We start from the raw sequence: 27,857 nt of genomic DNA on the forward strand, positions 1-27,857 counted from the left end.
TCTCCCACTCCACTGTGCCCCTCAGTGTGTCCCCTGCAGCCACTCCTCTCCCACTCCACTGTGCCCCTCAGTGTGTCCCCTGCAGCCACTCCTCTCCCACTCCACTGTGCCCCTCAGTGTGTCCCCTGCAGCCACTCCTCTCCCACTCCACTGTGCCCCTCAGTGTGTCCCCTGCAGCCACTCCTCTCCCACTCCACTGTGCCCCTCAGTGTGTCCCCTGCAGCCACTCCTCTCCCACTCCACTGTGCCCCTCAGTGTGTCCCCTGCAGCCACTCCTCTCCCACTCCACTGTGCCCCTCAGTGTGTCCCCTGCAGCCACTCCTCTCCCACTCCACTGTGCCCCTCAGTGTGTCCCCTGCAGCCACTCCTCTCCCACTCCACTGTGCCCCTCAGTGTGTCCCCTGCAGCCACTCCTCTCCCACTCCACTGTGCCCCTCAGTGTGTCCCCTGCAGCCACTCCTCTCCCACTCCACTGTGCCCCTCAGTGTGTCCCCTGCAGCCACTCCTCTCCCACTCCACTGTGCCCCTCAGTGTGTCCCCTGCAGCCACTCCTCTCCCACTCCACTGTGCCCCTCAGTGTGTCCCCTGCAGCCACTCCTCTCCCACTCCACTGTGCCCCTCAGTGTGTCCCCTGCAGCCACTCCTCTCCCACTCCACTGTGCCCCTCAGTGTGTCCCCTGCAGCCACTCCTCTCCCACTCCACTGTGCCCCTCAGTGTGTCCCCTGCAGCCACTCCTCTCCCACTCCACTGTGCCCCTCAGTGTGTCCCCTGCAGCCACTCCTCTCCCACTCCACTGTGCCCCTCAGTGTGTCCCCTGCAGCCACTCCTCTCCCACTCCACTGTGCCCCTCAGTGTGTCCCCTGCAGCCACTCCTCTCCCACTCCACTGTGCCCCTCAGTGTGTCCCCTGCAGCCACTCCTCTCCCACTCCACTGTGCCCCTCAGTGTGTCCCCTGCAGCCACTCCTCTCCCACTCCACTGTGCCCCTCAGTGTGTCCCCTGCAGCCACTCCTCTCCCACTCCACTGTGCCCCTCAGTGTGTCCCCTGCAGCCACTCCTCTCCCACTCCACTGTGCCCCTCAGTGTGTCCCCTGCAGCCACTCCTCTCCCACTCCACTGTGCCCCTCAGTGTGTCCCCTGCAGCCACTCCTCTCCCACTCCACTGTGCCCCTCAGTGTGTCCCCTGCAGCCACTCCTCTCCCACTCCACTGTGCCCCTCAGTGTGTCCCCTGCAGCCACTCCTCTCCCACTCCACTGTGCCCCTCAGTGTGTCCCCTGCAGCCACTCCTCTCCCACTCCACTGTGCCCCTCAGTGTGTCCCCTGCAGCCACTCCTCTCCCACTCCACTGTGCCCCTCAGTGTGTCCCCTGCAGCCACTCCTCCCCCACTCCACTGTGCCCCTCAGTGTGTCCCCTGCAGCCACTCCTCTCCCACTCCACTGTGCCCCTCAGTGTGTCCCCTGCAGCCACTCCTCTCCCACTCCACTGTGCCCCTCAGTGTGTCCCCTGCAGCCACTCCTCTCCCACTCCACTGTGCCCCTCAGTGTGTCCCCTGCAGCCACTCCTCTCCCACTCCACTGTGCCCCTCAGTGTGTCCCCTGCAGCCACTCCTCTCCCACTCCACTGTGCCCCTCAGTGTGTCCCCTGCAGCCACTCCTCTCCCACTCCACTGTGCCCCTCAGTGTGTCCCCTGCAGCCACTCCTCTCCCACTCCACTGTGCCCCTCAGTGTGTCCCCTGCAGCCACTCCTCTCCCACTCCACTGTGCCCCTCAGTGTGTCCCCTGCAGCCACTCCTCTCCCACTCCACTGTGCCCCTCAGTGTGTCCCCTGCAGCCACTCCTCTCCCACTCCACTGTGCCCCTCAGTGTGTCCCCTGCAGCCACTCCTCTCCCACTCCACTGTGCCCCTCAGTGTGTCCCCTGCAGCCACTCCTCTCCCACTCCACTGTGCCCCTCAGTGTGTCCCCTGCAGCCACTCCTCTCCCACTCCACTGTGCCCCTCAGTGTGTCCCCTGCAGCCACTCCTCTCCCACTCCACTGTGCCCCTCAGTGTGTCCCCTGCAGCCACTCCTCTCCCACTCCACTGTGCCCCTCAGTGTGTCCCCTGCAGCCACTCCTCTCCCACTCCACTGTGCCCCTCAGTGTGTCCCCTGCAGCCACTCCTCTCCCACTCCACTGTGCCCCTCAGTGTGTCCCCTGCAGCCACTCCTCTCCCACTCCACTGTGCCCCTCAGTGTGTCCCCTGCAGCCACTCCTCTCCCACTCCACTGTGCCCCTCAGTGTGTCCCCTGCAGCCACTCCTCTCCCACTCCACTGTGCCCCTCAGTGTGTCCCCTGCAGCCACTCCTCTCCCACTCCACTGTGCCCCTCAGTGTGTCCCCTGCAGCCACTCCTCTCCCACTCCACTGTGCCCCTCAGTGTGTCCCCTGCAGCCACTCCTCTCCCACTCCACTGTGCCCCTCAGTGTGTCCCCTGCAGCCACTCCTCTCCCACTCCACTGTGCCCCTCAGTGTGTCCCCTGCAGCCACTCCTCTCCCACTCCACTGTGCCCCTCAGTGTGTCCCCTGCAGCCACTCCTCTCCCACTCCACTGTGCCCCTCAGTGTGTCCCCTGCAGCCACTCCTCTCCCACTCCACTGTGCCCCTCAGTGTGTCCCCTGCAGCCACTCCTCTCCCACTCCACTGTGCCCCTCAGTGTGTCCCCTGCAGCCACTCCTCTCCCACTCCACTGTGCCCCTCAGTGTGTCCCCTGCAGCCACTCCTCTCCCACTCCACTGTGCCCCTCAGTGTGTCCCCTGCAGCCACTCCTCTCCCACTCCACTGTGCCCCTCAGTGTGTCCCCTGCAGCCACTCCTCTCCCACTCCACTGTGCCCCTCAGTGTGTCCCCTGCAGCCACTCCTCTCCCACTCCACTGTGCCCCTCAGTGTGTCCCCTGCAGCCACTCCTCTCCCACTCCACTGTGCCCCTCAGTGTGTCCCCTGCAGCCACTCCTCTCCCACTCCACTGTGCCCCTCAGTGTGTCCCCTGCAGCCACTCCTCTCCTACTCCACTGTGCCCCTCAGTGTGTCCCCTGCAGCCACTCCTCTCCCACTCCACTGTGCCCCTCAGTGTGTCCCCTGCAGCCACTCCTCTCCCACTCCACTGTGCCCCTCAGTGTGTCCCCTGCAGCCACTCCTCTCCCACTCCACTGTGCCCCTCAGTGTGTCCCCTGCAGCCACTCCTCTCCCACTCCACTGTGCCCCTCAGTGTGTCCCCTGCAGCCACTCCTCTCCCACTCCACTGTGCCCCTCAGTGTGTCCCCTGCAGCCACTCCTCTCCCACTCCACTGTGCCCCTCAGTGTGTCCCCTGCAGCCACTCCTCTCCCACTCCACTGTGCCCCTCAGTGTGTCCCCTGCAGCCACTCCTCTCCCACTCCACTGTGCCCCTCAGTGTGTCCCCTGCAGCCACTCCTCTCCCACTCCACTGTGCCCCTCAGTGTGTCCCCTGCAGCCACTCCTCTCCCACTCCACTGTGCCCCTCAGTGTGTCCCCTGCAGCCACTCCTCTCCCACTCCACTGTGCCCCTCAGTGTGTCCCCTGCAGCCACTCCTCTCCCACTCCACTGTGCCCCTCAGTGTGTCCCCTGCAGCCACTCCTCTCCCACTCCACTGTGCCCCTCAGTGTGTCCCCTGCAGCCACTCCTCTCCCACTCCACTGTGCCCCTCAGTGTGTCCCCTGCAGCCACTCCTCTCCCACTCCACTGTGCCCCTCAGTGTGTCCCCTGCAGCCACTCCTCTCCCACTCCACTGTGCCCCTCAGTGTGTCCCCTGCAGCCACTCCTCTCCCACTCCACTGTGCCCCTCAGTGTGTCCCCTGCAGCCACTCCTCTCCCACTCCACTGTGCCCCTCAGTGTGTCCCCTGCAGCCACTCCTCTCCCACTCCACTGTGCCCCTCAGTGTGTCCCCTGCAGCCACTCCTCTCCCACTCCACTGTGCCCCTCAGTGTGTCCCCTGCAGCCACTCCTCTCCCACTCCACTGTGCCCCTCAGTGTGTCCCCTGCAGCCACTCCTCTCCCACTCCACTGTGCCCCTCAGTGTGTCCCCTGCAGCCACTCCTCTCCCACTCCACTGTGCCCCTCAGTGTGTCCCCTGCAGCCACTCCTCTCCCACTCCACTGTGCCCCTCAGTGTGTCCCCTGCAGCCACTCCTCTCCCACTCCACTGTGCCCCTCAGTGTGTCCCCTGCAGCCACTCCTCTCCCACTCCACTGTGCCCCTCAGTGTGTCCCCTGCAGCCACTCCTCTCCCACTCCACTGTGCCCCTCAGTGTGTCCCCTGCAGCCACTCCTCTCCCACTCCACTGTGCCCCTCAGTGTGTCCCCTGCAGCCACTCCTCTCCCACTCCACTGTGCCCCTCAGTGTGTCCCCTGCAGCCACTCCTCTCCCACTCCACTGTGCCCCTCAGTGTGTCCCCTGCAGCCACTCCTCTCCCACTCCACTGTGCCCCTCAGTGTGTCCCCTGCAGCCACTCCTCTCCCACTCCACTGTGCCCCTCAGTGTGTCCCCTGCAGCCACTCCTCTCCCACTCCACTGTGCCCCTCAGTGTGTCCCCTGCAGCCACTCCTCTCCCACTCCACTGTGCCCCTCAGTGTGTCCCCTGCAGCCACTCCTCTCCCACTCCACTGTGCCCCTCAGTGTGTCCCCTGCAGCCACTCCTCTCCCACTCCACTGTGCCCCTCAGTGTGTCCCCTGCAGCCACTCCTCTCCCACTCCACTGTGCCCCTCAGTGTGTCCCCTGCAGCCACTCCTCTCCCACTCCACTGTGCCCCTCAGTGTGTCCCCTGCAGCCACTCCTCTCCCACTCCACTGTGCCCCTCAGTGTGTCCCCTGCAGCCACTCCTCTCCCACTCCACTGTGCCCCTCAGTGTGTCCCCTGCAGCCACTCCTCTCCCACTCCACTGTGCCCCTCAGTGTGTCCCCTGCAGCCACTCCTCTCCCACTCCACTGTGCCCCTCAGTGTGTCCCCTGCAGCCACTCCTCTCCCACTCCACTGTGCCCCTCAGTGTGTCCCCTGCAGCCACTCCTCTCCCACTCCACTGTGCCCCTCAGTGTGTCCCCTGCAGCCACTCCTCTCCCACTCCACTGTGCCCCTCAGTGTGTCCCCTGCAGCCACTCCTCTCCCACTCCACTGTGCCCCTCAGTGTGTCCCCTGCAGCCACTCCTCTCCCACTCCACTGTGCCCCTCAGTGTGTCCCCTGCAGCCACTCCTCTCCCACTCCACTGTGCCCCTCAGTGTGTCCCCTGCAGCCACTCCTCTCCCACTCCACTGTGCCCCTCAGTGTGTCCCCTGCAGCCACTCCTCTCCCACTCCACTGTGCCCCTCAGTGTGTCCCCTGCAGCCACTCCTCTCCCACTCCACTGTGCCCCTCAGTGTGTCCCCTGCAGCCACTCCTCTCCCACTCCACTGTGCCCCTCAGTGTGTCCCCTGCAGCCACTCCTCTCCCACTCCACTGTGCCCCTCAGTGTGTCCCCTGCAGCCACTCCTCTCCCACTCCACTGTGCCCCTCAGTGTGTCCCCTGCAGCCACTCCTCTCCCACTCCACTGTGCCCCTCAGTGTGTCCCCTGCAGCCACTCCTCTCCCACTCCACTGTGCCCCTCAGTGTGTCCCCTGCAGCCACTCCTCTCCCACTCCACTGTGCCCCTCAGTGTGTCCCCTGCAGCCACTCCTCTCCCACTCCACTGTGCCCCTCAGTGTGTCCCCTGCAGCCACTCCTCTCCCACTCCACTGTGCCCCTCAGTGTGTCCCCTGCAGCCACTCCTCTCCCACTCCACTGTGCCCCTCAGTGTGTCCCCTGCAGCCACTCCTCTCCCACTCCACTGTGCCCCTCAGTGTGTCCCCTGCAGCCACTCCTCTCCCACTCCACTGTGCCCCTCAGTGTGTCCCCTGCAGCCACTCCTCTCCCACTCCACTGTGCCCCTCAGTGTGTCCCCTGCAGCCACTCCTCTCCCACTCCACTGTGCCCCTCAGTGTGTCCCCTGCAGCCACTCCTCTCCCACTCCACTGTGCCCCTCAGTGTGTCCCCTGCAGCCACTCCTCTCCCACTCCACTGTGCCCCTCAGTGTGTCCCCTGCAGCCACTCCTCTCCCACTCCACTGTGCCCCTCAGTGTGTCCCCTGCAGCCACTCCTCCCCCACTCCACTGTGCCCCTCAGTGTGTCCCCTGCAGCCACTCCTCTCCCACTCCACTGTGCCCCTCAGTGTGTTCCCCTGCGGCCACTCCTCTCCCACTCCACTGTGCCCCTCAGTGTGTCCCCTGCAGCCACTCCTCTCCCACTCCACTGTGTGCCCCTCAGTGTGTCCCCTGCAGCCACTCCTCTCCCACTCCACTGTGCCCCTCAGTGTGTCCCCTGCAGCCACTCCTCTCCCACTCCACTGTGCCCCTCAGTGTGTCCCCTGCAGCCACTCCTCTCCCACTCCACTGTGTGCCCCTCAGTGTGTCCCCTGCAGCCACTCCTCTCCCACTCCACTGTGCCCCTCAGTGTGTCCCCTGCAGCCACTCCTCTCCCACTCCACTGTGCCCCTCAGTGTGTCCCCTGCAGCCACTCCTCTCCCACTCCACTGTGCCCCTCAGTGTGTCCCCTGCAGCCACTCCTCTCCCACTCCACTGTGCCCCTCAGTGTGTCCCCTGCAGCCACTCCTCTCCCACTCCACTGTGCCCCTCAGTGTGTCCCCTGCAGCCACTCCTCTCCCACTCCACTGTGCCCCTCAGTGTGTCCCCTGCAGCCACTCCTCTCCCACTCCACTGTGCCCCTCAGTGTGTCCCCTGCAGCCACTCCTCTCCCACTCCACTGTGCCCCTCAGTGTGTCCCCTGCAGCCACTCCTCTCCCACTCCACTGTGCCCCTCAGTGTGTCCCCTGCAGCCACTCCTCTCCCACTCCACTGTGCCCCTCAGTGTGTCCCCTGCAGCCACTCCTCTCCCACTCCACTGTGCCCCTCAGTGTGTCCCCTGCAGCCACTCCTCTCCCACTCCACTGTGCCCCTCAGTGTGTCCCCTGCAGCCACTCCTCTCCCACTCCACTGTGCCCCTCAGTGTGTCCCCTGCAGCCACTCCTCTCCCACTCCACTGTGCCCCTCAGTGTGTCCCCTGCAGCCACTCCTCTCCCACTCCACTGTGCCCCTCAGTGTGTCCCCTGCAGCCACTCCTCTCCCACTCCACTGTGCCCCTCAGTGTGTCCCCTGCAGCCACTCCTCTCCCACTCCACTGTGCCCCTCAGTGTGTCCCCTGCAGCCACTCCTCTCCCACTCCACTGTGCCCCTCAGTGTGTCCCCTGCAGCCACTCCTCTCCCACTCCACTGTGCCCCTCAGTGTGTCCCCTGCAGCCACTCCTCTCCCACTCCACTGTGCCCCTCAGTGTGTCCCCTGCAGCCACTCCTCTCCCACTCCACTGTGCCCCTCAGTGTGTCCCCTGCAGCCACTCCTCTCCCACTCCACTGTGCCCCTCAGTGTGTCCCCTGCAGCCACTCCTCTCCCACTCCACTGTGCCCCTCAGTGTGTCCCCTGCAGCCACTCCTCTCCCACTCCACTGTGCCCCTCAGTGTGTCCCCTGCAGCCACTCCTCTCCCACTCCACTGTGCCCCTCAGTGTGTCCCCTGCAGCCACTCCTCCCCCACTCCACTGTGCCCCTCAGTGTGTCCCCTGCAGCCACTCCTCTCCCACTCCACTGTGCCCCTCAGTGTGTCCCCTGCAGCCACTCCTCTCCCACTCCACTGTGCCCCTCAGTGTGTCCCCTGCAGCCACTCCTCTCCCACTCCACTGTGCCCCTCAGTGTGTCCCCTGCAGCCACTCCTCTCCCACTCCACTGTGCCCCTCAGTGTGTCCCCTGCAGCCACTCCTCTCCCACTCCACTGTGCCCCTCAGTGTGTCCCCTGCAGCCACTCCTCTCCCACTCCACTGTGCCCCTCAGTGTGTCCCCTGCAGCCACTCCTCTCCCACTCCACTGTGCCCCTCAGTGTGTCCCCTGCAGCCACTCCTCTCCCACTCCACTGTGCCCCTCAGTGTGTCCCCTGCAGCCACTCCTCTCCCACTCCACTGTGCCCCTCAGTGTGTCCCCTGCAGCCACTCCTCTCCCACTCCACTGTGCCCCTCAGTGTGTCCCCTGCAGCCACTCCTCTCCCACTCCACTGTGCCCCTCAGTGTGTCCCCTGCAGCCACTCCTCTCCCACTCCACTGTGCCCCTCAGTGTGTCCCCTGCAGCCACTCCTCTCCCACTCCACTGTGCCCCTCAGTGTGTCCCCTGCAGCCACTCCTCTCCCACTCCACTGTGCCCCTCAGTGTGTCCCCTGCAGCCACTCCTCTCCCACTCCACTGTGCCCCTCAGTGTGTCCCCTGCAGCCACTCCTCTCCCACTCCACTGTGCCCCTCAGTGTGTCCCCTGCAGCCACTCCTCTCCCACTCCACTGTGCCCCTCAGTGTGTCCCCTGCAGCCACTCCTCTCCTACTCCACTGTGCCCCTCAGTGTGTCCCCTGCATCCACTCCTCTCCCACTCCACTGCCCCTCAGTGTGTCCCCTGCAGCCACTCCTCTCCTACTCCACTGTGCCCCTCAGTGTGTCCCCTGCAGCCACTCCTCTCCCACTCCACTGTGCCCCTCAGTGTGTCCCCTGCAGCCACTCCTCTCCCACTCCACTGTGCCCCTCAGTGTGTCCCCTGCAGCCACTCCTCTCCCACTCCACTGTGCCCCTCAGTGTGTCCCCTGCAGCCACTCCTCCCCCACTCCACTGTGCCCCTCAGTGTGTCCCCTGCAGCCACTCCTCTCCCACTCCACTGCCCCTCAGTGTGTCCCCTGCAGCCACTCCTCTACCACTCCACTGTGCCCCTCAGTGTGTCCCCTGCAGCCACTCCTCTCCCACTCCACTGTGCCCCTCAGTGTGTCCCCTGCAGCCACTCCTCCCCCACTCCACTGTGCCCCCTCAGTGTGTCCCCTGCAGCCACTCCTCTCCCACTCCACTGTGCCCCTCAGTGTGTCCCCTGCAGCCACTCCTCTCCCACTCCACTGTGCCCCTCAGTGTGTCCCCTGCAGCCACTCCTCTCCCACTCCACTGTGCCCCTCAGTGTGTTCCCCTGCGGCCACTCCTCTCCTGCAGCACCCTTCCCATCTGTCTCATGGTGTCCCGCTGCAGGATAGCTCACCACAGCCCACTTCGTTCATTTATGTCCCCCCAGGAGAGCGGATTCTGTTCCCTCCTGTGACTGTCATTGTGGCACCTGGTTTTGGAGCCATTGTCATCCTGGTGGGGACTGTACTCACAATGTGCTGTGCAGCAAACACGCCGTCGACGACAGCACAGCAGAAGGCTGCGACCACACCAAAGCTGATGAACACAATGGCGGCCACCAGCTGGAAGCAGAGGACAAGCAGGAGTGGTCAGCTCCGCAGAAGGACCTCCCATCAGCACCCTGGTCTCCTGGAGTCGGCCTCCTTCCTCCTTTCACCTGCACCTGCACCCTCCCATTCACACCACCCCCAACCCTGTTCCAGCCAGGCCCAGCAGAATGCCTGAGGGTCACCACCCTTCATAGGGTCAGTCCCTACCCTGCACCCATGACCTGGGACACCCGTGCAGCCTTCTCCCACTTCACGCCCCCTCACCCGTGCTTGGCGCAGGCCTTGTGCAGGTAGCACGTGCACCTTGCACACTCTAGTCCTGTGCTCCGGGAGCCAGGAGCCAGAAGCAGCCCACTGCACACCTGTGACTATGCCCCCTGTGGGCGCTCCCTCAGTCTGCAGCCTCCTCTTTGGACTGCTCCAGGGCCCGCTGTGCGCTCCTGGCTGACACACAGCTTCTGTGAGCAGCTCCGCACACCTGCTCTTCCACATTGGAGCACTGCGTCAGGTGCCTCACCTCGGCTGGCCGTGACCGCTGCCTTGTCCTGCACCTGCACTTGGCCAGCTCCCACCTTCTGACAGCAGAGCACCTCTCCTCGGCCACGAAGCACTCTTGGCACTATTGTCCTTCAAGGTCCAAGGATCTGGTCACGGTTCAAGGTCACCCAGCTCTGCACCCTGACACATGGGCCCTGCTCCTCAGCCCCCACCTTGGGGTGGCTGTGCTTTCTGACCTTCGCCCACGTGGCAGCAAGAGATAGCACTTTAGTGAGTTGTAATTTGTGTTGCTCTGCCAAGCGCGGTGGCGCACACCTGTAATCCCAGAGGCTCAGGAGGCTGAGGCAGGAGGATCACAGGTTCAAAGCCAGCCTCAGCAATGTAGCGAGGAGCTAAGCCACTTAGTGAGACCCTGTGTCTAAGTAAAATACAAAATAGGGCTGGGGTGTGGCACAGTGGTCAGTGTCCCTGAGCTCAATCCCCAGGACCAATAATAATAATAATAATAATGATTTAGGTTTCTCTGATTCTGAGTGAGTTTGAATGTCCTTTCCTTTGTTCAGGGCTGTTCCTGTGACTTCTTGTGAATTAGCTGTTGACCTCTATGCTTCCTGTTGGGTTCTGGGCCTTGTGCCTCAAGCTGTAGAGCATGCAAGCGTGCACACACAACACACCCATACAGAGGCACATGAGTCTATGTGTACATGTAATATGTATGCACACATCATTACATGTGTGCCTTGTGTCACGGCATGTGTGCATGCAACAGGCATATGTGTGCACACAGGCTCACACCTCCATACACATGTGTACAGGGCACACATGCAGATACTATGAACATATGTGTGCACACAGGCTCACACCTCCATACACATGTGTACAGGGCACACATGCAGGTACTATAAATACATGTGTGCACACAGGCTCACACCTCCATACACATGTGTACAGGGCACACATGCAGGTACTATGAACATATGTGTGCACACAGGCTCACACCTCCATACACATGTGTACAGGGCACACATGCAGGTACTATAAATACATGTGTGCACACAGGCTCACAACTTTATATACATGTATACAGTGCACACATGCAGATACTATAAATACATGAGCACTCAGGTTCACACCTTTATGCACATGTGCACAGTGCACACATGCAGATACTATGAATCCATGTGTGCACACACATGCATTGCACACATTTGGATGCAGACACATACACGTAAAATCACTTATACTGTGTACATTAGTGTACTTGTGTGCGTGCACACACAGCCACATCCTGAGTCTGACCTATCACAATCTCTCCTAGTTTGTCGCGTGTCTTGAGATTGGGGTTAAAATGCTTTCCCCAGAGATCGATGCTTGTCTTCCCGGGTCACTGTGCATCTTTTCTTGCTTCTGGGTTTTGTCAGAGTTAGAAAGTCCCCTTGAGAAGAGGAAAGCCAGCAGCCTGCCACCTTCAGCTGGCACCCACAGGTCTGTCCCAGGCCCCCATCTTGACAAGCGGCCCTGCGTGTGCGAGAGGCTCCCTGAGCTCCTACTCCCCTGCGGCCACCTGCCTTGCACTTCCTCCTGCTGGACCGGCCCCGGGGGGTGCCTTCTCTCCCGCCTGCCGGGCATCCTGACAAGGTCTCCCCACGGGCGCTGTTACCCCTCCCCCAGTGCCTGCCAGGGCTGTGCTGAAGCGTGTCCTCGGTGCTATCTGCAGAGGTGCTGAGCTGCCCGGGCAGCCCCGCTGCCCCCGCACCTCCTGCAGGGCTCCCTCAAGGTGCCCGGGTCCCCTCACTTGTCAGTGTTCAGCCTGCTGCAATTGTCCCAGGGCCTGTTCGACCACCGTCCTCTGGCTGCTTACACACGTGTGTGTGCACGCTGCACGTGTGCACACATGTGTGAAGGGATGTCCACTTCTGTGCCACCTCACACCTTCCTTTCCCTCAAGGCCTCTGGACGCCCCTGGAGAGCCCGGGCTGTGGCAGAACTCACAGCTGTGCGTGGTGGGCAGCCCTGGCCCCTCTGGCCTTGCCCCAGGGACATGGCTGTGGACGCGTCGTCGCAGGGCTGGCTTCTGACCGGGGGAAGACCTCCATCAACCAGCCACTCTGGCTGCGCTGCTTGAGGATGGCCCCAGAGAGGGACGCAGTGGAGTTGAGTGCAGCTGGACCCAGGACCAGGGCCTGGGCCAGCAAATCAGAAGTGCCACTTGGGCAGGGCTCAGCTGAGCCACTGCGGGTCACCCAGGACAAAAAGACCTGAGGTGTCACATCAGCGGAAAGAGACAAAGATCTCAGAAATGCTGAGAATGCGAAGCCCCCCCAGGTCAGTGGGGCTGTTCTCATGTCACCTGAGTGTCCCAGCTAAACTGGGAGCACTTATTACTGCTGGACCCTGAAGGTGCAGCTCGACCCTCCACACCAGTGACACCCGTGTGGCCGTGGATAGAGGTACCAGGCTGCAGGTGGCAGCCTCCCCTCAGCCCTCCCCTCTTCCTCTGCGCCCCCCTGCTCCGGGCAGCTCGTCCCCAGCCCTTCCTCCCCTGGCTCCCATGCTGGTCTCCCTGCAGCCTCATCAGGACTGGCACGGTCCCTCTCTGTCACTCCGGCGGAAAAAGCTTTTGTCCAGACGCAAGTTCCCCCAGTCGGTGAAACCACTGCCCACGGGAGCCCCCCCCCCCCGGGTTCTGCTGGGCCGACTCCCCCAGAGGCTCAGAGAAAGACCTGAAGATGGGTGAACCTCGAGCCCGCCTCCCCCGGCCCTGAGGCTCAGCTGCGGAGGGAGCGCTACTTCACAGCTGCTCAGCGGGCACACGGCACAACCAGCCAGTTCCCAGAGAGGCACCCTCACCTTCGTGGCCCAGCCGGCCCCAGGCGGCCCCAGGAGGCTCTGGAAGCCAGTGGGGACAGATGGCTGCCTCCGGATGGCTCAGTGGGGAAGGTGCCCTCAGCCCCAGGGCCCTCGAGTTTGCTGTCCAACAGACCCAGAAACCAAACGCCAGTCCCTCCTGGCTCTGTGGGCTCATCACGCCTGCCTGCCGTCCCATGCCCCCGTCCTGAGTCCAGGGTGCCCTGTCCCCAGACAAACAGGCCACAGCAGCGTTGGGCAGTCAGTCCTCCTCCTAACTGGAGAGGCCACGCTCCTCCTCGCGGCCTCCCAGACTACAGATCCATTAGCAAGTGTCACTGGAAGGACTTCAGGAAGTGGGCTCTGCAGCTGCTGCCCGGGCGTCCAGGAGGCCCTGGCAGGGACATCTGTGAAACCCACCCGCAGCAGCCAGGTCTGGGGACTCAGTCCCCAGCAGCCACCCAGACGGTCTACCACCCCAGATCCTCACAGGACGGGGACACCTACTGATGTGAGACCCCTTCTCCATCGCACTGCCCCCTGCCCAAACCCCCCTGGCCAGAGGGGCCAGGAGTCCCGCCAGAAGGGACACAGATGCCTCTCCTCCAGGACTGGCTTCACAGACACATACCATCCACCTCCCTCCTGACCCCTCCAGGCTGGCCACACTGCCCTTCTCAGTGGCCCCACCCCTCCCTGTGCTCCCAGGGGTCACCATCCTGCACCCACAGCTCTGCCCTTTAACCCTTTTGGCTGCCCGAGGCTAAGGAGGGCTTGAGGCGCAGAGTGCTCTGGAGCAAGGCACGTGTGATGCCACCCCAACCTCTCTGCGCACTTGCCTGTGTACATACATGCACATGTGTGCAAGCTTGTGCACACGTGTGTGAGTATCTGCATTGTGCACACATGTGCATGAACACACATGTGAGAGCATTTTGTGCACATGTGTGTGAGCCTGTGTGCACATGTGTGTGAGCCTGTGTGCACATGCACATGAGTGTGCTATACACACATGTGAAAGCATGTGTGTGCACACCTATGTGATTATGCACACACATGCATGCATACATGCACATGTGTGAGTGTGTACACACACGTGGGGAAGCATGTGCATGCACATATGTGGAAGTGTGCATGCATGTGTGTCGTGTGCATGTGTGAGAGTGTATACATGCACATGTGTGAACACGCGTGTGTGCGTGCATGGGGACGGGGGTTGGCAGCCAGCACACTCTCTTTGCCTCCCTGGCTGTGAGGAACCAGGCAGACTCTAGAGCTGGCAGTGAAACTGATGGCCTGTGGCTGCCTGGGGCCAGCAGGAGCAACTGCCCATCAGTGGAGAAAGAGCAGGCCCAACCCCTGGGGTGTTCTCTGGCTGTCTCTGGAGACTGACACTGTAGCCAGCTCAGATAACGGTGGAGCCACGTCTGAGGACCAGATTCCACCGTGCAGAGCAAAAGGGAGGCCCTTGGAGAGGAAACAGTGCAGGTCTGGGGTTTGTTCCTCCAGATGAAAGAAGGAAGCGGAGGGAGACGCAGCAGGACTGGCCCTGAGCTGACAGCATGTCTCGCCTACAGGGGCCCAGGCTCACTCTGTTCTTGTCTACTTTCACATTTGCTTATGATTTTTACGGTAGAATTCTAAAATATAAAGCCACCAAGAAAGCCGTGTTCCTCTGTATCCGGACACTTAGAAACACTACAGTCCTCCTGATCTATGTCGGAGACGGCCGCCTGACCTGCTACTAAGGAAGAGCACCGTGGCCGCCCTTGAGGCCTCGTGGGCCCAGCTCTGGGCCTCCTCCCGTGCAGCAGCTCATCTGCACACACAGCGCACAGCTGAGGTCCTGAACAGTGCCATGCCGCAGGGTGGACAGGGGATTAGCAGTCAGCACATGTGCTCAACATGCCCAGTTAGCCCAGGACACCTCCAAGAGGTGAGACCCTGTCAGGGGATCTGGGCCGAGGACCTGTCTGCAGGAGACCTGGGCCCTGGCAGCTGTGGCCACGTTCAGGTCCACCTTACCCCTGTGAGTTCCACATTTTTTTTTTGGCAAAGCCAGACTGAGCAGGAAGAAACTCTCCTCTCTGCAGGTGATGATCTTGTGGACAGGAATCCCTAGGGATCAGTGGAAAGCCCTTGGAAGCAACAGAGTTCAACAGGGTACAGGACGAACCCACGAGACCCAGAGGCGAGGAGGATCCAAGCATTAAACGAAGAAGGCGACATCCTTCACGTGGACTTGAAGAGACTCAGCCCACTGGGGAGAGATCTGGCCAAATTTAACTTGCACTCCAAAAACAACAGAAAGATTTTGAAAGAAACTAAAAGCCTAAACAAAGGGGAAATGTCTGGTGTTCCCACATTGCTACCAGGGGACAGTCCTCACGTCCACCTCCAGGTCCAGCACTGTCCCTAGGAGCCCCGGTGGGCTCCCTGCAGAGGCCAGCCAGTTGATTCTGTGCCCATTGGAATCATAAGGGAGCAGCTTCACCAACAGGATCCCGACCAGGAAGACGAGCCAGAGGGCGCAGCCTCTGCGCCTCGCACTCACCACCAAGCTCGTCCTCCAGCCTGGCGCTGCCCGAGGACTGAGTACGTGTGCACGGGGGGCTGAGAGCCCAGAGCTGACCCTCACATTCATGACCTGCTGCTCTTGACAAGAGAGAAAGAAGAGCCTCTCCACGAGTGGAGCGCGAACAACCGCAAGAACACAAAAGAGTGGGCGTCCATCCCTCCTCGCGCCACGTCCAAATCCCCACTCCGTGTGGGTCAGGGCCTCAGCGGGGCCTGGAGACTAGGACATCCTCTAAGAAACCGCAGGCCTGGACTTCACAGTGCCTCTTGGGTATGGTACCAAAAGCGTGAACAAGAAAAGAAAAAATAGATGAATTAGACTTTGCCAAAGTTAAAGAAGGACACCATCAAGACCTGGAAGGTAGCTGCTGGGTGGAACACGAGGCCACCACTCTCACACCTGGTCAGGGCCTGAATCTGGCCACTCCAGAGGAAAAGAAAGCAACCCACACCAAGGGCAGGCGGCCCGCAGGACGTCTCTCCAGAAGCCAGCCCGGGAGCAGAGTTGGTGTTGGAGCATCGGGGACACCAAGCCAGAGGCTTCCCACCCTCCCTCAGCCAGGACAGGGAGGAGGGCAAGGCGGCCCTGGGGAGGACAGCGGGCAGGCTGGAGCCCTCACCCGCCTGAGGAGTGCCAAACGGGGCGGCCCCTGGAAAACCGTCTGGCCGTGCCCAAGCCACTGAGTACGATTCACTACAGGACCTGGCCGTCCTGGCCGTGGTGGACACCCAGAGTGAAAGCACAGAGATTTGCACTTAGGCAATCGTGAAGTCCCTCACCTGGCCAGGGGACACAACCACTGGGACATCCACACAGGGGACAGTACTCATCCTTAAAGGGAAAGGAAATTCTAACCCTACTACAGCAGGGGGGCCTCGACACCACAGCATGGGGGGCCTTGACACCACAGCATGGGGGGCCTCGACACCACAGCATGGGGGGCCTCAACACCACAGCATGGGGGGCCTTGACACCACAGCACGGGGGGCCTTGACACCACAGCATGGGGGGGCCTTGACACCACAGCACGGGGGCCTCAACACCACAGCACGGGGGGGCCTTGACACCACAGCATGGGGGGCCTTGACACCACAGCATGGGGCGCCTCAACACCACAGCATGGGGGGCCTTGACACCACAGCATGGGGATTTCATACAACAGCACGGGGGACCTTGACACCACAGGGGTAGGGGGCGGGGCTCGAAACCACAGCTGTGGGCCTTGAGAACATTATGCTGGATTTAAGAAGCCAGACACCAAACGCCGTCATCTTTGACGTGAAAACCCAGGGTAGGTGGCCCCAGGTGGTCAGCGGGTGCTAGGGCCAGATGGTGTGGGCAGAACCTGAAGGCTTCAGGTTCTTGTTGGCATGAAGATGCTCCAGTGATGACGGGGGGGATGCGCCTATGTCTCAGAGGGCAGTAGGGACCCTGGAGGTGTAGTGGGTGCATTTATGGGTTATTTCTCATAAAGAGGCTTTTTAAAAATGGAAGCAAAGAAGTTGGCCTTGGAGGACAGTGCAGCCCCCCGCCAGTGTGCGGCTCTGCCTCACTCGGACTAAGGCACGGGGCCCAGGGCTGCTGTGCAGGCGGACCTCTCATCAGAACCCAGCTGGCTGTGACCCTCCCCGGGGCCGGAGCTGCTCCAGTCTCCAGGAAGAGTGGGCATGCCGTACCATCTGTCTTCTATTCTCCACCAGGTTGATGCCAAGGATTCCCAGGAAAGAGCCAAAGCCCAGCTGAGAGCCAAGAAAAAGCAAGAGAGAAGCTCAGGTCAGCCTCATTCAACATGCAGGCTGTGCCACCCAGAGCCCTGGCACTGCACCCGGGGCAGAGGGCAGCCAGGCCCTGGGCCCAGCTGGGCGGAGCAGGGGGTGCTCCACCCTCCAGAGCCTCCAGGTTGCTCACAGCTCACAGGTGGGAGTGTCAGACCATGTGGAGAGAGGGGCAGGCTCTTCTGGACCCCTTTGACAGCTGTGGGTGGACAGCCTCTGTCTAACCTGGCACTTCTGTGGCCACTGGATAAATGCACACTGACCCTGCAGACCTTGGTCTCCATGGCACCTGAGGCTGGAAGGAGGCGGCAGCATCTAATCGTGGGGTGGCTCCCCCGCTTTGCAGTTCCACAGCCTTCCGCCCCTGCCTGCTCCGGGACTGACCACAGGAGCCTTGTGGTCTCTGCTCAGAGGGACCTGTCCCTGGGGAGCCTTCAGGAGCTGGTGTGTTAACGGCATTGACTTGCGTCCGCGTACCTGGGGCAGGCCTCACGTGCGGCTCAGTGGGAGCCAGCTCCTTGCCCCTCAGAGCAGAGGGCCTGCCTGCACTGAAGCTAACATCCTTCTGGTCAGTACAGAGTTGGTTCATGCCCAGGACGTGTGCTGGCCTCTTGGCAGGAGGCTTTCAAAGCACTTGCCCATCTTCCCAGGGGAGCCGGTGGGTACCAGTCGTGTGGGATGAAACCTGGGGTGCAGAGCTGGTCCCTCCTGGTTCCAGGGAGGCCCCTGTCTTTCCCAACTCCTGGGCTATGGCTCTCCTCCACATTCGCCACCTGCCCTCCTCTCCTGAGGACCCTGCGGTCACCCCCAGGCCACCTGGATGGTGCAGGACAGCACTCTGTCTTAAGGTCTTCTGACCAGCAACCATGACTGGTCTTTGTCTCAGAGTAGGGCATGGAGGTCACTGGGGGTCATCCCGCCCAGCAAGAGTACCAGTAGGCTCTCCAGCTGTCTGTGGAGCTGGTGTGGACGGTCGCCCCCCATGGACACACCAAGACCTGCCCTCTGCCTCCCCACGGACCCAGGACTCACGATGATGCCTGGGTAGTAGCCTCCCACGGTCACGTTCTCCGTCCTGGTGGTGGCAGCAAGACCGATGGTCAGTATGAGGGCAGACACCAGGAGCAGAGACCCCACAAACCACAGGGAGGTCCTCTTCCTTCTGGCAAACCCTTCTGTGCAGAGGACCAGAGAGGCTGGTGAGGGCAAGCGGCAGGCACACCTCAATTCCACCACCCAGGCAGGGACCTGGGCCTGGGGCACCCTCCTCAGGGCCCTCCACCCAGGCTCCAGCCCTGGACCACCTCCCAGACATGCCCACCCTCACCTCCTTCGCCTTTCTCCCAGCGGGAGCAGGGAGCACCTTGGCCCCCACAGGGAATCGCCAACAACAGGCCAGGCCCTGACTGTCCCCAGGCCTCCCGAGCCCAGACCCTTGGCACTGCCCCCTCTCTACCCCTGCTGTACCGCAGTGAGTTCCTGTCCTGGTGAAGCCAGAATTAGACAGGCATCAGGACAGATGGGTAAATCGAGTGAGTCGGGCCAGGGAGGCCAGTTCTGAGTGCGTCTGGAAGTTGGAGACTGTCCCCTGAGGGACTGAATGTGAACTCCCTCAGAGCCCTTCCTCCACCCTGATCCAGAACCTGCCCCAGCTCCAACCTGTGGCCGAGGTCACCTGTCCCAGGAGCTGCCCCTCCCTACAGGGAGCTATAAGGCCTTTAGTTAAGGTGTCCAGGGCTGCTCCACCCTGCCCTTCCCCTCAGCCCACCTGGTTCCCACCTTTGGGCCTCCCACCGAGCATCCCTGGGCACTCCTGGCCTGGTCACGTAACAGGAGGGAGAGAGAGGAGGGGAGAGGGCAGCAGAGCAAAGGAAGCCCGGGACATGTGAGCAGGCAGGACACCTCGCTCCTGGGGACACCAGGACACCAGCTGTGGCCCCTCCCCTCCCAGGAGAGTCACCTAGACCCCTCTCAAGTAAGCCCTGCTTCATGGGCAGCCTCAGGGGCCTCTAGTGTTCTCCTTCCACACTGGGGAGCAGGACCCACGGGGACGGCGGTATCATGGGAACCTGATTCCCACCCGCCCTCCCTCCTCGGGCCCTGGTGTGAGGTCCTCTGGGCTCCTGCTGCCTGGACAGGCCACAGTGTGCCCACGGATGCTGTCCAGGCAGGACCGCTCCCTGCCCTGGCTGCGTGGCACACAGTGGGCCCAGTGTGGCTGGCTCCAGCAACAGTGGGGTTGGTGTCCTGGGCTCCTTGCCTGCCGCCCTGAGGACGTTTGTCCTGTGGCCCACAGAGCAGCAACCACACCCAGCCCTTCACTGAGCACCTACTGCGCGCCAGGCTGCCTGAGCACTGGCCATGCAGGAAGAGCCTCCTGCCCCGTGGGCAGCTAGCTCAGTGCCTCACCTACGGGAAGCTTGGCCCTGGGCCTGGGCCGGATCGATCAGGAGCTGCACTCGGGACCACACACCTGCCCACAGGCCCTCTGGGCCACTGTCACATGGCGCCTGAGGCTGGGAGCATCTGGGCTGCCCCTCGGGTGAGAAGCTCAGGGTCACCGAGAGAAAGGTTGCCCACAAGGCCGGCAATGAAAGTGGCTGAGGCTGCCTGGCTCCAGCCTGCCCTGTTGGCTGCTGGCCTGACAGGCAGCACAGGCAGAGACACTTCTGCACGGGCAGCAGCTCAGCCAGGGGATTCAGGGTACCTCCAGGAGGATCCTGAGGGCTGTTCCTCAGACTCTCCCTCCACTGGGACTGCTTCCTGGGATACAAATATGAGGGCAGAGCCCTGCAGCCATGTTGGACCATGAGGGACTTGAGGATGGAAGCCACTCAGGGCAGGACAGCCTAGAGTGGCTGCCTCCAGACTTCCACCAGGTGGAAATCCCTGGACTGTAAACCTCTGTGTGGGTGCCAGATACTTGTAGCCGAATCAAATCCTAACAGCTGCACAACTCAGGAAAGCAAGACAGGCACATGCCTGCTTCTCCCCCAACCACCCATCCTCCCTGGCCTGGGGGCTGGAGCTGCTCCATCCACTCTTCATGCAGCACAGGCTCCCAACGCAGGGGTCCCTGCCGCAGCTCACAGTGAGGAGGCCGAGGTGCAGAGAGGGGGCCACACTGACCCACCACTGTCTGGTCCAGGTCACTGGTACGGAAGGGAGGAGAGCAGTCTAGGGCTCTCTCCAAGGCGCTCTGTACCCTACATGCACAGGCGGGAGGGCAGCCTCACACCAGAAGCACCACCAGTCACTGACCACCAGCCCTGAAGGCCACAGACCACCAGCCCTGATGGCCCTGAAGCCGTGTGGGTGGATGCCTGGCGCTCTGGAAGGTCTGCACCTGAAGGATGCCCCTCCCGGGCACTGCCCTGTGTGAGGCTGGCCCTAGGCCTGAGCCTAGGCAGCTCCATTTTAAAACTCCAGTTTCGCCTGCAGTCTCACCAGGCACGCCACAGAGCCCTCCAGGACGGCCTCAGACAAGTCACTTCCCCTGACCCTGGTAAGGAGAGGGAAGCCCCTGGCAGGCTGTCCTCCCTGATAAGAGGGAAAGGCAAGAAGATCGGGGGAGACCACCAGACCAGACTTTCTGACCCCAGGGTAAATGACGTCACTGAGAAATCCAGTGGTAGCTGATAAGGATTGAAAGGGGGGTCAAAAGCCCCCGAATTTAGAATAAATAATAGAGCTGAAGAACAGGGATTCAGCCACCCGAAACAAGGGGGCACTCGAGCTGGAGGCCTGATGAGGAGGCCCTGACGTCCCACCACTGTCATCGTTCCTGAGCCTCTGTGCCATCCTCACTGCTCTCAGACTCTACCGCCTGGTCTGGACCCTGGTGAGAGCCGCAACTTCTCCCTATGACCCTCTCCTCAACCGGTCGGTCGTCCACTCCACGCCCGGAAAATCCTGCCCTGGTTCGGGACCTGGTCACCGGGGTCTGAGTAGGTGAGCATCTGCTGGACTTAGAGCCTGAGGCTGAAGACTTTTGAACTTGGCACGCAGAGGGAATGTCTGCCCTGAGCCTGTCATGATCAAGTGTGTTTGCAGTGCTTAGAATCAATCTAGAACTTTTTGCTGTGAACTGAGCATGTCCATGGCAGTGCCTAGCATTAAGGATCGTCGTTTTCTTATTAAGAACCTATAAAGTGAAACTGTATTGAGTAATCTGAGTGAATAAAGCATTGACAGGGGCAGTAGCGCGAGGACATTCTTTATTTCTCCCCTCGACTGCATGCGCCACAGTTTCGCCCCCTCGCGACACCCTGGCACCACTGCAGTACCATTCCGGCCTTCCTGATGTCACCTGCAGGCACACTGCCGTGCTCCCTGGTCACTCCCTCCTCGCTCCCTCTGCAGACTGAGCACACCCATTTGCAGGCCGCCCGTGGCCATGAGCACTGCAGCCCTGGCTGCCTGGGCCCCGGGGTGCCAAGGCTGCCTGCACGTGGGCAGCAGCGCCGGGGCCTGGGGAAGTGTTTCTGCTCCAGGGAAACTGAGCGGCCAGGGAAGGAGGATCTGGGAAAGGTGCCTTTGTGAAGAGGCAGCTGGAGGCCTCCAGGGAAGGCCCCAAATGGCCAGGGGCAGTGGGGTGGCCACAGCCAGGCCTTGAGCAGGGGGCAGATTCCAACTGTCACTGTCCCCGACTTCCCCAGCAGCCTGGGCGCTGAGATGGGCTTAGTGAAGCCTGGTCTGTGGAGCTCAGGCTGTGGGGACGGAGGGAGGCCTGCCTGGCCACCTCTGGCCACGGTGGCAAACAGCACAGCCTCCTGCAGGTGGGAGTGGGCCGGGGCACCCTTACCAAGGCCCTCACTTCCACATGGTGCCCAGAGGCTGCCACAGCCCAGAGCACTGCCCTGGGCCTCCTGGCTGCCCTGGGAGATGCGGTGTGGCCCAGAGATCGGGAGTGTGCGTGGAGCCTGCAGAAGGAAGCAGATCCTCAGGTCTCTGAAACACACCAACCGGCCCGGATTTTAAAAAGAAGCTTCCCCAAAACATGACATCAAGACTGCTTCTCCCCTACCACCGGTCCTCCCTGGCCCGGGGGCCGGAGCCTGCTTCATCCGCTCTTCACCTTCGTTTTGAGGTTCAAAAACCTAGTAAAGGAACCACCGCGTGACCCCGCTGTCCACTCTTGGTGGGTACGGTAAGACCTAAGGCAGCGTGCCACAGGGACAAGCCACATCGACATCTACAGCACACAATCCACAGGCGCCAAGCTATGGAACCAGCCCAGGTGCCCGTCCACGGAAGAAGAGAGGAGAACGTGGTATGTGTACCACAGGGGTTTACTCAGGCACAGAGAGAGGCCCTGGCACCCGCTGGAAGACGGAGGGAACGGGAGGGCGTCATGCCGAGAGAAGCAAGGGCAGATGTCTGATACGTGCAGAGCAAAATAAGGGACCAAAGAAAAGGGAGGGTGTGCTTGGGTGGGAGTGGCACCCAGGAAAACAGGAGAGAGCAGCAGGGTAGGAAGGAGGGGCTGAAGGGCACAGGAGGGAGACTGCCCTCACCTTCCTGCCTGGATGCCTGGACCTCAGCACCTACACCCACCCAGGAGGCACAGATTTAGAGAGCAACAAGTGAATAGCGGAGATCAGTGGGGGAGGTAGGGAGGGAGGGGGAGGGGGGAGGGAGGGAGGGAGGGGGAGGGGGAGGGAGGAGGGGGGGGGGGGGGGGGGGAGGGGGAGGGAGGGGGAGGGGGAGGGAGGGAGGGAGGGGAGGAGGAGGAGGAGGGGGGAGGGAGGGAGGGAGGGAGAGGGGGAGGGGAGGGGATAGGAGGGAGGGGGAGGGAGGGGGAGGGGGGGAGGGGAGGGAGGGAGGGAGGGGAGGAGGAGGAGGGGGGAGAGGGAGGGAGGGAGAGGGGGAGGGAGGAGGGGAGAGGAGGGAGGGGGAGGGAGGGGGAGGGGAGGGAGAGGGAGGAGGGGAGAGGAGGGAGGGAAGAGGGGGGAGGGGAGGGAAGGGGAGGGGGAGGTAGGGAGGGAGGGGGAGGAGGAGGAGGAGGGGAGGGAGGGAGGGAGGGAGAGGGGGAGGGAGGAGGGGAGAGGAGGGAGGGGGAGGGGGAGGGGAGGGGAGAGGAGGGAGGGGGAGGAGGGGAGAGGAGGGAGGGAAGAGGGGGGAGGGGAGGGAAGGGGAGGGGGAGGTAGGGAGGGAGGGAGGGGGAGGAGGAGGGGGAGGGAGGGAGGGGAGGGGAGGGAGAGGGAGGAGAGGAGAGGAGGGAGGGGGAGGGGGAGGGGAGGGAAGGGGAGGGGGAGGTAGGGAGGGAGGGAGGGGGAGGAGGAGGGGGAGGGAGGGAGAGGGGGAGGGAGGGGAGGGGAGAGGAGGGAGGGAAGAGGGGGGAGGGGAGGGAAGGGGAGGGGGAGGTAGGGAGGGAGGGGGAGGAGGAGGGGGGAGGGAGGGAGAGGGGGAGGGAGGGGAGGGGAGAGGAGGGAGGGAAGGAGGGGGAGGGGAGGGAAGGTGAGGGGGAGGTAGGGAGGGAGGGGGAGGAGGAGGGGGGAGGGAGGGAGGGAGGGAGAGGGGGAGGGAGGGGAGGGGGAGGAGGAAAGAGGGAAGGGGGGGAGGGAGGGAGGGAGGGGAGGGGAGAGCACTGAGACAGACTGGGCAGTGCGGGTTCCCAGGCACTCACAAGGAACCCTCACACCCTGTAAAACTGAAAGGACCGCAGAATAAGAAAGCGGGACTAAAGACCCAGGTCTGAAGAGCAGTTGGAACCGTGTGCAGGCAAAAACGAAGGAATGATGACGTGACGTTGCACAAAGGAATCAGGAGCACCTGTGAGGGCTGCGCTGCCCACTGTCCGAGGTGTGGTCACCGGTGGAGACCTGTCACTTTGGAAAGGCCAGTTCCTTGCCGTTTTATCATTTGCATATATTTTCTCCACTGTTTCTCCTGTGAACATACTTCCTGCGCTTTTTCATTCTCATTGTAGTAAAGACATTTTAAATGAGAAAACAGAGAGAGATGTAAGACCAAGCACCACGGAGGCTCAGCAGCCGCCCTTCTTGCTGGTCGCCCTTCTTGCTGGTCGGCTTCTGAAGCGGGTGGAGCCCCTGACACTGCACCCCCCCACCCTGCCTCCAGCACAGCCTTCTCTTCCCAGAGCATGCCCTGTCCTCTGTCCTGCAAGAGCACCCTGCAGGACAGCCCTGGCCACCTCTGGCAGAGCCCCTGGGAGCCACTGCACCAGGTTTCCTGTTTTCCCTGTCCAGCCCCGTTCCACAGCTGCCCCCCCGCCTGATTCGGAAATCCAAGGATGATCCGAGGTTCCGTGAATTGAAGTGGAGCAGTGGCTGGGAGGGCGTGCCCCGACCAAGCGCCTCCTGACACTGCATTCCTGGCCACCGTCAAGCAGCAGGAAACTGGCTGCTTCCTCAACAGGAGCATTTCCCAGCCACACTGGACCCAGGAACAGAGGGGCAGCGGGTGGGTGCTCTTCACAGTAACAGAGTAGGGGGAAGCGAGACAGGAAGACAGAGTCAGAGGAGACAGAAGGGAAGGCCCAGGGGAGAGAGGAGAGGGAGGGACGGAGGGCGGGGCTAGGAGATGGAGGGGCCCAGGCCTGAGAAGCCAGGCGCGGTGGTCCACGCCTGTCATCCAGGCTCAGGAGGCTGAGGCAGGAGGATCATGAGTTCAAGGCCAGCCTCAGCAACTTAGCAAGGCTCTAGGTAACAGCCAGACCCTGTCTCTAAATAGAAAATAAAAAGGGCTGACATGTGACCTGCTCTCCCAGGTGGCAGAGAGCAAGGGAGAGAGGGAGGGAGAGAGAAAGGTGAAGGAAGGAAGGAGGGTTGGCAGAGGGAGGGAGGGGTAGGGCTGAGCAGCCTGGCCAGTGCCAGGTGCCCCAAGACAAACTCCGAGGAGGCAGGTGGCACAGGCCCCTGGGTCCAGCGTCTTTGCCTTGTTCTACTGGCCTGGTGCGACCTGCAGACCCAGCCCTCTGGCCCCACATTCGCTGCCCACCCCTCAAGACTCACAGGAGACTCCCCCACCACCCGCTCACCTGTGGTGTCCAGCAGAGCCAGAGGCCCGGGCACTGGTGCGGACGGCATCCTGGGGGCGCACAGAGGCAATGCCCTAGGGGCTGCTCCTGCGCTCACCCTGGGCAGCAGCCCAGCAGATGGTGGCCACAGTGGGCAGGAACAGCCGGCAGCACTGCCCCGTCAGGCCCAGTCTCCTCTCGCCCCGCCTCTCTCCCTCCCTCTTCCCTCCCCTCCCTCTGCATCCCTCCGCCCTTCTCTGCCCGCCCGCCCCGCCCGTCTGTCCCACCGCCACTCTCCTCCAGCCTGTGCTGGTCATTGGCCAGGGGGAGTGTGCACTGCCCAGGGTGCGGGTGGGGCGCAGAGCCCCTCAGGAGCACACCACGGGGGTGCTCGCTCCTGGCCTGCACCCCCGACACAGGGCCTTGGGCAGCAGCACAGTCCTCTGCTTGCACAGGACTGTGTTGGACGCCGGGGTTCACAGCCACTGACCCCCACACCCCGTCTCCTGGCCATTGCCCTGGAGCTGTGGGAAAGAAGGGGGGCTCGAGGGAGGGCTTACTGGACAGGGGCCTGCACAGAGGCCACTTGTCTGTGAGGGCTCAGGCCTGGTCCCTGGTGGAGCACTTGTCTGGCAGCCGAGGCCCTAGGCAGCCCCAGCCCCCTGAGAAGATGCCCCCCGTAATCAGGAACGGCCCTGGAGACTGCCCGGCAGTCGCTTCTCTCTCCTGCTGCTGCTGCCACAAAGCTGGGGTCCCGAGTCACCAGCACGAAGGTGTGGGAGCTCCCACGGCTGGGGACGCACCTGGCACAGCCACCTGGGAGACAACACCCGGGAAGGGGACTGCAGGCCCTCAGCCCTCCCTGAGGACACACAGGAGGCCCAGGCTCTAGCCCTGCTGCCCTGGAACAGCAGAGGGGTCCTGAGTCCACCTGGGCCCTTGAGCAGGAACCTGGAAGCCGGGTGATGTTGATCATGCCCTGCTGTCCCCACAGGCCACTGCGAAGGTGGCCAGCTTGCACACCCACACGGAGATGCACACCAAGCACTGGTCAGTGGACACTGGACACCACCTGCACGGACAATACCAGGAGGGGTGAGCACGGGGACACAGCAGCAGGGGGACACCCTGGTTCACACTTACAACCCGGGGTGGCTACAGTTTAAAGCACCTGTGGTCAGGGGCAGAGGACACCCAGAGCCGTGTGCAGTGGACAGCACAGTGCTACCACCGATTGCCAAGCAGCAGCCAGGCCACCCTGTGTGGGAGAGCCCACTTGGAAGAGTGGAGGGAGAGCGGATTCCCACATGGAGATGAGCAGTAACAGGGTAACAGGAGTGACCACCCTCAGCAGGCTGTGGTCACTAGGGCTCCTCGCGGGAAGCCTGGCCCTGTGCGCTGCCTGTGGGGAGGTGGTGGCCCTTGCAAGGGTCTCAGCCCCGGTGGTGGGGCCTTGGGGGCCGACCTCGGAAGGGGCCTCTGGAGTGGGACTGCTGGGAAGCAAGGCCAGCCTCCGGTCCTGCCTGCTGTCTCACCCTTGGTCCCTCTCCACGTGTACGCCCGGGACGCTGTCCCCCAGAAGGCCTCCAGGACCGAGTGGAGACGCCCCGCTCTGCACCCCCCCAGTCTCAGACGTGCTCTGGAAACGGGACCCCCGAGTGCAGCAGACTGGAAGGCCATGCTGGGGCGGACGGCGGTGGGCAGGGGCCAGACGTGGAACAGGGCCACACCTGCACTGCTGGGTGGCCCAAGTGGGCCTCCTCAGACGGGACACCTGAGCCCAGTCTCCAAGGCCCATGGCCACAAGCCACCCATGCAGGGGCCCAAGGAGGATGAGGCTGGGACGGGAGCCCAGGGAGGCCAGAGGCCGAGCCAGGAGCTGCAAGGCCCGAGCCCTCCTGGGTGGGCCTGGGGCCTGACAGAGGGCAGCACAAGGGCCCAGAGACCGGTTTCCAAGGTCCCGGTCCCAGGGCAGGGAGGTGGCCTGACCAGGAGGGGAGCCAAAGGCAGTGAGGCCTGCTGAGGCCACAGGGGACCAGGGTGACAGCGCAGCACCCGGAGGGGACCCTCACTGACGTGCAAGGGTGCAACGCCAAGGGCACAGGGCACACGCTAGCCAGCCAGAGTGGGCATACGTGAAGGAATTCTGCCCTCAGGGAACAGGTGTCCAGAAATGGCCACCAGGCCTGGCCCATGTGACTGACCTCCACAACAGAACGAAGGCTGACGCTGCAGAGCTGTCTCCATAGACACAGGAATGGCCCTTCACGACGAGAGGACCCCACCCCCCCACCAGAGTAGGGTGACTTCGGAGCCGACAGCAGTGTCCACTCCCAGCCAACAGCAAACTTAGGACGGAGGACAGTGCTTCCCTGCGACACGGGCCTCAGAAACACGCCTTCTGGTCCCACCCTGTGAGTGCCACGGGGACCCAGGAGGTCCACGGAACGGAAGAGCACGGGCACTCGCTCGGACGGGGAGGCCGTGGGGTGGTGTGGCTGGACGGTACCAGGGGGACGTGGGCAGTACTGTGAGCCTGACGGCGTGGCGCGTGTGTGCCAGCCCCTCTGCAAGAGTGACCGTGTCCAGCCCCACCCCCGCCTGCTGGGCGCGGACCACGGGCCTGGGGTGGGGCAGGCAGGCACCGCTGATGGTCTCCTGGCCCCGTTGGCAGCCAGGTTAGAGCAAGCGGCCCTGGACTGTGGGCTCCTGGGAAGACCGGGACGTCACTTCCACTCAGGGGTCAGGAGTGAGCCCCTCCGGGATCCTGCCCCCGGGACGCCACACCTGGGTGTAGCAGGTGCTCTGACATCAG

The 27,857-nt window shown here is 62.6% G+C and overlaps 1 protein-coding gene across 3 annotated transcripts in view; it reads right to left on the bottom strand.

Moving 5' to 3' along the window:
• Tmem255b (transmembrane protein 255B) overlaps nt 1–25,242 on the bottom strand; it is a 53,640-nt gene extending 28,398 nt beyond the window's left edge. Inside the window, exons 1-4 of one of the 3 annotated variants that reach the window (XM_046454940.2) lie at nt 25,064–25,242; nt 18,094–18,236; nt 16,963–17,025; nt 9,286–9,375 (exon numbers count right to left, since the gene is read on the bottom strand). In XM_046454940.2, coding sequence (XP_046310896.1) covers nt 9,286–9,375; nt 16,963–17,025; nt 18,094–18,236; nt 25,064–25,112 — 345 coding nt within the window. In that variant the 5' untranslated portion in view covers nt 25,113–25,242. The remainder of the gene's footprint in view (nt 1–9,285; nt 9,376–16,962; nt 17,026–18,093; nt 18,237–25,063) is intronic. The other 2 variants (XM_046454937.2, XM_046454939.2) reach the window with 2 other exon arrangements.
• Nucleotides 25,243–27,857: the final 2,615 nt, after the last annotated feature.

This window comes from Marmota monax, unplaced genomic scaffold (assembly GCF_021218885.2).
Source record: "Marmota monax isolate L192 unplaced genomic scaffold, Marmota_monax_Labrador192_F-V1.1 WCK01_AAM20220418_F8-fsc00026, whole genome shotgun sequence".
In the NCBI taxonomy this organism is placed as follows: Eukaryota; Metazoa; Chordata; class Mammalia; order Rodentia; family Sciuridae; genus Marmota; species Marmota monax.